At 39.9% G+C, this 11,665-nt stretch overlaps 1 protein-coding gene across 1 annotated transcript; it reads left to right on the forward strand.

Moving 5' to 3' along the window:
* Positions 1-593: 593 nt before the first annotated feature.
* On the forward strand, positions 594-11,313 carry nes (nestin). The gene is made up of 4 exons (XM_033981421.2): positions 594-1,491; positions 3,152-3,276; positions 5,593-5,666; positions 6,240-11,313. The coding sequence occupies exons 1-4, from the start codon at positions 664-666 to the stop codon at positions 10,793-10,795; spliced, it is 5,583 nt and encodes a 1,860-aa protein (XP_033837312.1). The 5' UTR covers positions 594-663; the 3' UTR covers positions 10,796-11,313.
* Positions 11,314-11,665: the final 352 nt, after the last annotated feature.

An 11,665-nucleotide genomic window follows, 5' to 3' on the forward strand; every position in this document is an offset into this window, starting at 1 on the left:
ACCCCCCTGGCCTTCTCCAGCTCTTCTTTGTCATGTTTTTAGGGTGTTTTTTATTCCGCACAACAATATTTTCTTAATAATGATGGTGAATGAAGAGCGCAATTTGTCTCTTTTCTTTTTTTAAGGAACTGTTTGTCGAAGGATATTAAATTCTATAAATATGACCTAGCTGTGTCTTCAGATATTGAGATGTTCAAATCAAATATCGCTCTTACTGACACAATAGTAATGCTGATTTATTTTTTTAAACTGTAAGAGCATAGGCTACATACAATTCCTTTAAGTTTCAATATATTATTTTCTAAACACACAACAATATAAAATCTATTCAATAACCATCATTCCACATGCTTCAAAATCATTATGATCACTGCATCTTTAAAAGGAGAAAAGAAAAAAAGTTGTCACACATGGCAGTTATGGTTTATTCGTGAGTCCATCCCAGTCAGCTCTCTGCTCCTCTGCGATCTCCTCTGTCCTTCTGTCCTTGCTGCCTCCTCCCCTCCCCCGCCCTCTGCCCCTGACTCCTCCCCTCACCCCGCCCCTCCATCCCCTCCACAAAAAGCCCTCCTCCCTCATGTTAACACACTCCTCAGACTAAACGCCCCATACAAGCTCTCTTCAGCTTGGACACTCTACTCCTCCACTTCTCTTCTGTCCAACATGGAGTTCCTACCATTCACATCCATCCAGCCACCCTCCAACCATTACGGAGGGCAGAGGGAGCAGATGCTGAACCTTAACCAACGCTTGGAAACCTACCTGAACCGCGTGAAACTTCTGGATGAGGAAAACGCCAAACTGACCAAGGAGATCCAAACTTTGAGACGGAACCATCGTGGCAACCATGAACAGCAGAAGTTCTTGGATGAAGAACTACGGTGTGCGAGGCGGGAAGTCGACACAATGTGGAAAGAAAGAGTTTACGCGGAAGTAGATGTCGCTAGGCTGACTGAAGAGCTGCAAACTTTGGATCTTCAACTACAAAGGGAGACCCAAGCTCACATAGAGGCCAACGCAAAAGTGAACCAGAGCAGAAGAGAACTCGAGGAGGAGCACAGAGCCCAGATATGGTTGACGGAGAAGGTTAACCAGCTAGAACACGAAATGAAATCGCTAATTCAAACGCACCAAGAAGAGGTCGCTAACATGGAGGCTATGCTAATGCAAACCAAGGTGATGCCGACTATGAGGCCCGCCGTCCAACAGGGGCCAACTTTGCTCGAGTTGGGGGAAGAGTACAACCAGAGGGCCGCCAGAGCGTGGCAGGAGGCGGCGGAGGCGTACCAGGGTCAGCTAACACGCCTGGAGGGGTCTGTGAATGAGACGAGACAGAGCCTCATCCAAGTCAATAAGGAGAAGAGCGAGAGTGTCTTAAAGTTACAGAATCTGGATAGGGAGCTGCTGGGCCTGCAGGATCTCAGGGAGCACCTGGAGGGCACGGTCAATCAGCAGAAGGAGAGCCACTGCCGGGACATACAAATGCTGCAGGTGAGCTGATGATCGTTTGATGTTAACTATTTCTTTACATCTTGTGTATTGTGGAAAGTGCGGTTTAAATTTCCCCCAAAATCAGGTACTTGCCTACCTTCAATTATAAAATTAAACCGCAACTAGTTTGGTCACAATTACAGTGCAAAACAAATGCACAACTTTGCTTAGAGTTCATTTTAGAGCAGCTGAAGCACTTGTGTTATATGGTGAAAGTTAGGTATTTAAAGTATATTGTATATGTTATCTACTATTTACTATGCATGACATGTCATTTATGTATTTTTATTAGCAAAAAAGAAAACAGAAAACATATATATTTACTGTGAGTGGGCTCTTCTCTCCATATACCAATTGTAACTCTGTGTCACCTAATTGTTCCCATGAAGATAAATATGTTTAATGCCACAATGCTGAACATTCCAAATAAAGCAAAATCAAGTATTTGGCAGACCTTTCATGAGAAGATTTACATAGTTCACCTTTAATTGCATTTTATCTGCACCTCAATCCTTAGTTCCAGCATTCTACTTTGTAAATCCAGAGGCGCAAATTGGGGACTCCCCGAAACCTTGTGATCGGTCTTATTTTATTCCCAAAATAAATCAATGTGCCACGAGGAAACTATGTGAAAGGGTGTGTGCTGTTGCCCATGACAGTGCAATCAGGGACAGTCACAAATAGACAGGGGCTTCATGCAGAGTCATGCCTCAGCTTTTGGACCAAATACTGATTCTATACTGCAATAAGAGACAAGACATTGATTTGGTTTGTAATTTTTTTTCTAGTTAGTCTAAAATCCTAACTGTATCACGGACTATTCGAAGTGACTGAAGTTTGATTAAAATGTGATTAATTGCACAGGACTAGTAAATGACCTGATGGAAATTATAAATCATAAAAGAAAAAAAATAACTCAATAATATAGGATAAGCCGGGGCATGACAGATAAAGCTAATTCATTCATCCAGTGACATTGGGGGTCGTGTGTAATGGGAGAATAATGTCTAAATCAATACAGCAGACATCATTTACTTGTGCATTTACATAGCCATTAGCCTGACCAGCCAACCCATCATTTCTTATCTAACCTAGCCAATAATTAGTGTGGCAGTATCTCTCGATTTTAATGAATTTTTTAAAATAAATTACATATATGCTCACAACCTACTTATGGTCCAGTTCAAACAAGTTTAAAATTTCCATTCAAGTTCATATATTCACAAAGAAAATGCTATTGAAAATGTGCTTCTTTTTGCCTAGAATGTTCCACAGTATGGCATTACCAATATTTACTTTGCATTTATTTCATTACAGGTGTTTTTATTGCCCTAAATTACCTTGAGAAACATTCATTCTTACTGTGAATGGGCTCGCCTCTCCGCAGATTTGACCTGTAACTTGGCCTGATGGGCATCACCTGTTTCCATGTCATACTTTGGAACATTCCAGACAAAGCAATAACATCTCTACGGAAAAGTTACACAGTCTACGTTTAAGTTTTCCACCAAAATATCCGTCTCAAAATGGCGTCTCATATTGTGCAGAGAACACAAATAGAACTTTATTTATTTTTACAAAGTTTGACAACACAATGCGTGCTACTGAAACCCTCTTCCTCTTCCTGCCTCGCTTCCTGTTTGGTGTTTTTTTGGTCCAGGAGCACTTAGAGGCCCTGGAGAGAGAGAGGCACACCCTGGCCCAGAAGATGGACCAACTTCTGCAGGAGAACAGAGGCCTGGTGCAGATGAAGATGTCTCTCAGTCTGGAGGTGGCCACGTACAGGTTTGTCACATGTGAATTTCCCGAGTGTTTAAGTGGAGTTTGCTTGTGCTCCCTGTGTTAGAGTGGGCGTTCTATGGGTGCTCTTGTTTCCCCTGACAACCCAAAACATGCATTATAGGCCAAATCTCCAGCTAAGTACTCCTGACCAAGATTGGGGCAAATGTATTATTATTATTATTATTTTTTTTTTCCATTTTGTATTTTACTTTCTCATTGACAGAATAAATGAAGATGACATCACGTTTTTTATAACTGTTTCCTAGCAAAAAAAATAAAAATACATAAAACAACTTTATTTTATTGTTTTAGAGTAAAGCCTGATTTTTTTCATTTACTCTCCGATAATCAGGAAGTGTGCGTTATCATGCCAGTCGTTGTTGGCCTTACTGTGACGGCAAAACTCCACTCTGGTCTGTGAGAGTTGTGAAAAGTGCAAACAGTTTAACATGAAATAGCACTAGTTCCTTCACAAACTGCTACTTGACTGATGTAAAATCTTGAGAAGAATGAATAAAAGCTCTATTACTATAAACCTACCCTAAAATATCCACGCAATGTGAATTAAACTTGGGAAATTATGAAATCCCAATGCGCAAATATCCTAAAATACCACCAGCAAATGTGTCTTCTATCGCTTGAGCCAGTCCCAAAAGTAAAACGCCATCATTTCTACCCCATGTCAAGAGTAATAGCCCCGTTCCAACCATCCCATTGGAGCAAAAATGGGACAAAACCTCAAAGAGAGTGCAGCTGTCTAGACAAGAGGTCAATGTATTGAAACGTCAGCCTCCAATTTCCAATGCTGAGTATATCCCCCATTACAGAGCTCTATTGTGGTGTCTTGTTTCTCCTGTTGCCCCCTCCTTAAAATATCGACCCTCAGATGCAGAGAGATGAGTGGGTTATGGGCCATGGGAGTCTAGGGTAACAGAGGAGCCAAGGACAAAGGATGGATTTGAAGGTCATTAGTTGTAATGTCCTAAAAATACAATCGCTAGAATGCAGAATATATTGTTAGTATAAGGTTAGCAGTTTTTGTTTCGTTTATGTACCAATATTTCGCAAAACTGTAATTTTGACACCATATTTAACCCCCCTTTTTTTTTTTAAGTTTGCAGTAGTCTGGATGTACTCCTCACTTATGCATTCTGAGCATCCTAATTATTCACCAAAATGAGTTTATAAGTGCTTTTCACAACTTTCAGAAAAACTAGAGCGGAATTTGTTTTGACATATACAACTATACAATTATATATCTTCATCATATGGATTAGTGAAGTGGCAGCGTTCTTATGTGTGTATAGGAATGTCCACTCCACATGTGTGAATGGTGACAGTGGCATTAGTGCTGCTCGGTCTGCTCTTCACACGTGTTGTCACTGCGTCTGTGGACATACTATGGAGGAGCAGTGCAGATGGTGGTTCAATGACAGGGTCTGGCCCACATTTCCATAACAACAGTCTGCTGCCTGCCCCGGCGGCTCTGGACCAACAAAAGTCACCCCGCTGCCCCCTCCCGCCCCGGTGAAGAGCATTATGTCACAGCGTCAACAAACCCTTAACAATAGGTTTCATCGTTATCTGGTATATCGTCTTCATCACGTAAAGATGCTATTTGCAGCGTGATATTTCATAGTTAATTGAGTTAATTTAGTTGAAAGTCAAATGTTGTCAGCTTCAGTGCATAATTGTTGTGATTTTTCAAGATTTTCAGGAAAATACAAAATACGCTGCCTATGTCAATGACTGAGGAATGTGCGGTTTGTTTGTTTTTCTTTTCTTTGTCAATCTTTCTGATTGACTGATTACACATATACAGTTGTAGCAGGGTCTGGAGATTAGACATTAAAAAAAAGTGTCCAATAACATATAGGCAGTTAGGCTATGAGGCCGGCAATGTGTAATGAACAATGATTGGCTCTAAATAATGGTTCAAAAAGCATCTTAAGGCAAGAATTGTGATGAATTGTGTAGTTCCTGTTCTTGGTATGAACATTTGATTTGATTATACAAATCAATTCAAACTGGTCTCCTCATAACTTCACAAAAATAATGAGTTAAATAAATACCATCCTATATTTCCAAGTGCATTTATATTTATATATTCATAGTGTTAATTCATTTAAAGGTGTGCATATGCTAACTTAGTCACTGAAATGTTTTTTTTAGTATGGCGATCTCTATGCTCCTGTTACCACACAACCCATTGTCCAGAGCATTATGATTTCATATGAATGACATCATAGCTCTCCCTCCATCATTCTACTCTCTGTGGAGCTTTTGAAATGACCTGTTGCCTGTATTCTGCTTTCACAGAGCGTTGCTGGACAATGAGAGCCTCAAGAGAGACACCTCTTTGCAAAAGCAGCCTAGAAACATTTACAGCAAAGGTAATTAAACTACACATTGTACATTATTTGGTTAGAGTTTTCATTAACTTGAGTACCAGTTTATTGTACCACTCAACCCTCTTTCTAGTTCATTTTGTGATTGTGTCATTTGTCTAAGCGTAACTAAAAGCCTCTGGTGTGGTGTGATGTTTGCTTTAATCATGTTAACCTGACCAGTGCCATGTGGGGGTCTTTGCTAAGAGGCTGAGCTCGGCACTTTGCACACTGTAATGGAAGCCACCAGTGGCAATCCCCACTGGACACTCAACCAGATGGCTCTACTTTCTGGTAACTCGCACAACGGAGGAGGAAATGGTGATCAATAACTTCCCATTATGGACCACTGCCTCCACAAAGAAGCTAGTATTTACTAAGGCTTTGTGCAGGGTATTTAATCATTTGGTATCATGTGATAATCTAAACACAAGCACACATTCAAAACTGTTAATATCTTAAGCATATTTTAAATGGATAACTGTTAAATTTGTTCAAGGATTTTTTTTATTTTTTTTTTAACAGTAACTCATAAAAGTCATTGTATATTCATGAGTCTTGTCCTCTTGTCCTCCACAGATGTAGTTTTCAGTCCATGGGGAGACAATTACCAGCTCTCTCCAAGCCCCAAGACCACTTCCTCACCATCGCCTCGTAGTATGACAGGAAAGACAAAACCACCAGTGATAACAACCACACCAATCCGCTACCAACAATATGTGCCAAGAAGGGAAAAAATGGAAATTTCAAAAGAGAAGGTTGAAAACAATGAAGTTTTCCAGCAGCCTTATCCCAAAGTGCTCAAGGATGGAGCTATAGAGAACTTCCGCCCACAAGAGGTGAATGAAAAGGTGACATACGCCGAGCCACTTTCTCCACCAGATGAACAAGAAAAAACATTAGGTTTGGAGAGGAAGGAAGACCACTGCAATGACACTATTGATCAGCCATTTGAGGAAAAACTGGAGTCAAGCCTTAAATATGAGGCCAGAGTGGATGAAGCTAATCTACTTGTCGAGCCAGCACTGACTGAGGAATTATATAGTTTCTCCATGAAATCTGAGCCTATTGAAAAGAAAATTGAAAATGAAGAATTTGAAAAGCCACAAGCACCAATAGATGCGTGGATTGAGGAGGAAATGGTTAGCAAAAGGGAACAACTTTGTGTAGAGTCAAGTCTTGATCATCATCTTGAATCATCTTCTAACCTCGAGGAACCCATCAGCAAAGCTAGCCCAGAATTGGTGAAAGAAACTTTCACAGAGCAATTACGCAGCGTCACTATGAAATCTCAACAAGAGATACCATTTGTAAAAGAAGAAGTGGAAAAGCCGCAAGAACCAATTGATGCATGGGTTGCAAAGGAGTTTAATGAGGTGATGAAGGCTGTACAAGAACAAGTGGAGTCTTCCGATTCAGAAACACAAGCATTTGTTGAACCAAATTTTGACACCAAGTCCAGCAGTCCAGCCTCTGAATGTGAGCCTGAAGAATTTCTCCAAAACCAACTGGGTGAGATTGTCCAAGAAGATTTCACCTTTGACAGTGTTGGTGCATCAATGGATGGGATTAGTCCACCCAAAGACAAGTTATACCCTGATGGAGAGGAGATGGACACATGGGATAGTGTCATGGAACGAAATCAAGGTCTGAAGGCTGACGATTTGGAGCAACCTCAAGAAGTTTTAAAGCAACATGCTGAACCAGAGGAGGACATTTCGGCAAGAGAGGTACAGCAGCAAATGCAAGAAGTGATCTCAGTTGAAGAGATGCAAGCCAAATTTAAACCACAAATTGGCACTGAAGGACAAGAGGACTCAATAAAAGAAGACCTTCCAGACAAAAGCGAAGATGAAGAACAAGAAGATTCTCAAAATGTCTCTGTGTCATGGCAGACCGAACTTGAGGGAGACAGCTATGCCCAGGATAACACTCTTGCCGACACCAGACCTCTGATCAGATACAAGAGTGATGAAACAGACGCCAACACACAAGCATCACATGCTGATGATGTTGATGATTCCAGTGATGGAGAGCAAGATAAAAAAGTTGGAGAGATGGGAAGTGGTGCATGGATTGAGGACCAGACCAGACGGTTCGGAACTATGGAGGATCTGTGTGAAGAGGCAGAAGGGGAAGTTTTGGATGAGGAATATGATCTAGAATACCTTAGACAAGATGGGAAGGAAGACAAAGATGAAATAGATACACAGAAAGATGAAGATAAGACACAAGAGGAAGCCCTAAAAATGGTGGTTGATGAAAAGTTAGATACTGACAAGTGGGTGGAACAGGAGTTAGAAAATTTGACGACAGAATATTATGCCACACATTTTGAGCACCAGCATGCTAGTGCAAAATTCACATTGCAAGATGAGATTGTAGCTGATCAACCAATAGCTTGGGGTAAAGCTTTAGAAGGCATGCCAGAAACCACTGACCAGGAGGAAGCTCTAGTTGACCAAAACATTGATGAGCACTTTAAAGAACCACAACAGCAAAAAGACAAAGTAGTCAAAGAAGTTCAAGAATTGGTTGAGGTTGAGGAGGAAGTTAAGCATGATGTATCAATGGTGACACATTGTGACACTACAGAGGACATTAGTGAAGTTAGGAAAGAATTTGTATTGTCTTCCACAAGTCAAGAGTTGTCTTTTGAACAGAAAGAGCCTGAAAAGCTGGGAGAACAAGCAGAAGAGAAGCAGTCCATTGTTCAAGATATGGTAACTGAACATGTGGATCAATTCATCACCGAAAATGAAAATGAGTCCAAAAAACTTCTACCAACCTCTACTGTACAAGAAGTGACTTCAGATAATGTTGCTGAACCACAACAGCAAAAAAACAATGCAATCAAAGAAGTTCAGGAATTGCTTGTGGCTGAGGAGGAAGTTAAGCACGATGTATCCAAGGTGACACATTGTGACACTACAGAGGACATTAGTGAAGTTAGGAAAGAATTTGTATTGTCTTCCACAAGTCAAGAGTTGTCTTTTGACAATTTGTCCTTTGAACAGAAAGAGCCTGAAAACCTAGGAGAACAAGCAGAAGAGACACAGTCCATTCTTCAAGATACACTAACTGAATATGTGGATCAGTTCATCACCGAAAATGAAAATGAGTCCAAAAAACTTCTACCAACCTCTACTGTCCAAGAAGTGACTTCCGATAATGTTCCTGAACCACAACAGCAAAAAGACGATGCAGTCAAAGAAGTTCAGGAATTGCTTGAAGTTGAGGAGGAAGTTAAGCACGATGTATCCAAGGTGACACATTGTGACACTACAGAGGACATTAGTGAAGTTAGGAAAGAATTTGTATTGTCTTCCACAAGTCAAGAGTTGTCTTTTGACAATTTCTCCTTTGAACAGAAAGAGCCTGAAGAGCTGGGAGAACAAGCAGAAGAGAAGCAGTCGATTGTTCAAGATACACTAAGTGAACATGTGGATGAATTTATTAATGAAAATGAAAATGAGTCCAACAAACTGCTGCTATCCTCTACTGTCTTAGAAGTGACTCCCAATAATGTTGTTGAACGACAACAGCAAAAAGACGATGCAATCAAAGAGGTTCAGGAATCAGTTGAAGTTGAGGAGGAAGTTAAGCACGATGTATCCAAGGTGACACATTGTGACACTACAGAGGACATTAGTGAAGTCAGGAAAGAAATTGTATTGTCTTCCACTAGTCAAGAGTTGTCTTTTGACAATTTGTCCTTTGAACAGAAAGAGCCTGAAGAGCTGGGAGAACAAGCAGAAGAGACGCAGTCCATTCTTCAAGATACACTAACTGAACATGTGAATCAATTCATCACCATAAATGAAAATGAGTCCAACAAACTTCTGCTATCCTCTACTGTCCTAGAAGTGACTCCCGATAATGTTGTTGAACGACAACAGCAAAAAGACGATGCAATCAAAGAGGTTCAGGAATCAGTTGAAGTTGAGGAGGAAGATAAGCATGATGTATCCATGGTGACACATTGTGACACTACAGAGGACATTAGTGAAGTCAGGAAAGAAATTGTATTGTCTTCCACTAGTCAAGAGTTGTCTTTTGACAATTTGTCCTTTGAACAGAAAGAGCCTGAAGAGCTGGGAGAACAAGCAGAAGAGACGCAGTCCATTCTTCAAGATACACTAACTGAACATGTGAATCAATTCATCACCATAAATGAAAATGAGTCCAACAAACTTCTGCTATCCTCTACTGTCCTAGAAGTGACTCCCGATAATGTTGTTGAACAACAACAGCAAAAAGACGATGCAGTCAAAGAAGTTCAGGAATTTGTTGAAGTTGAGGAGGAAGATAAGCATGATGTATCCATGGTGACGCATTGTGACACTACAGAGGACATTAGTGAAGTCAGGAAAGAATTTGTATTGTCTTCCACAAGTCAAGAGTTGTCTTTTGACAATTTGTCCTTTGAACAGAAAGAGTCTGAAAACCTAGGAGAACAAGCAGAAGAGAAGCAGTCGATTGTTCAAGATACGCTAACTGAACATATGGATCAATTTATCAATGAAAATGATTTCAACAAACTTCTGCTATCCTCTGCCATTCAAGAAGTGACTCCCGATAATGTGGAAATGAGGGATATCACACCTGAAGAAAGCTTTGTGCCTGAAGAAATAGATACAGAATTCTCTAAAGCTCTAGCAACAACTGAATGGGAAGTTCTTGAAAATCCTACAGAAAATGTTCACCAAGATGACAAAGTTGAGCATGATTCCTTGTCACCCACGGATGAGCCCCTAAACATATCCCCTGAAAGTGTTCATGAAGCCACTAATCTCTTTATTGTAAAGGACTCAAAGGAGCTGCTGAAAACTAATGGCAAAACTAGCCTGGATGACATGTTTAGCATCAATGCCAATAATGACTTCTGGGTATCCCCATTAGAAACAGGTGCCACATATCAACCTGATAATGTAGATAATAAGCATGCGGAATGGAAGCTAGGTTTTGGAGATGCAGACGGTAGGGAGACAGAGGAATTAGTTGAAAAATCGGATATTGTTTATGAGCAAAAAGAAGTTTCACAAATTTTCACCAAAAGTGTTGTCAAGGGAGAAATAGTCCATTCTGAGGAGTCTGAAGATGATAGTGAAGCAATGTCTTCTGATGAGGAATAAGATATAAGAACATATAGTTTTATTGTAGTTAATAATTTCAAAGGATATCAGTGGAACCAAAACCGTGCCTTGGGGTGCACCATCATCCACCACCGTGCCAATACTGTTTGCTATGACAAGTACTTACATCTTCCCTATTATTGATGGATTTTTACTGACCACTTGCTTTAGTCCTGGTGCATTCTATAGAAAGGTTTATCTGCATGAAAGAACAAAGAGTGTAATTTGAAAGTTGAAGCATTTATTGATTTGTGGCTAATCCAATTCAATGACTGATGGAAAAAAAAACAATTAGAGCAGAAGGGTAGAGTTGCTATTTTACACAGTATGAGCTTATATTTGCGAATAAGTAATTTGACCGATTTGGGGCCAGTAAGAAGCATGACGGCACTGAATGTATCTATAGAGGTAGAGTCCAGGTTTTAGAAAAATATATTAAGATGTGTTTTCTCCAATTGCATTTGAAATATTTACCCTGTTATGGTACTTTTTCTGTCCTTAATAAAATATATATTATACATGATAAATGGTGTCTGTATTTATTTAAAATATATATGCACAGTTAAATATAAGTATTGTTGTGAATGATGCTACAACTAGGCCTAGTGCTCAAAGTCTGGCAAATATTTAAAGTGCATTTAACAGGTAACACTACTAATTTCACATAAAAAACGCAATTAACTTGATTGTATTAAAGATTTTACAGAAAATCTCGCCTTGTTTTGCCGTTTTTAACGTTCTGGTATTTCCTGGTTCGACATGGGCATTTGATATGGTATTTCCATAACTGTTACCTATAGCAACCATAATGCTAACAAAGGCCAAAACTAACTAACTTAAAATAGATGACAGTACCTTTATTTTGTTAAA

The sequence above is a fragment of the Periophthalmus magnuspinnatus genome, chromosome 16 (assembly GCF_009829125.3).
Source record: "Periophthalmus magnuspinnatus isolate fPerMag1 chromosome 16, fPerMag1.2.pri, whole genome shotgun sequence".
Taxonomy (NCBI): domain Eukaryota; kingdom Metazoa; phylum Chordata; class Actinopteri; order Gobiiformes; family Gobiidae; genus Periophthalmus; species Periophthalmus magnuspinnatus.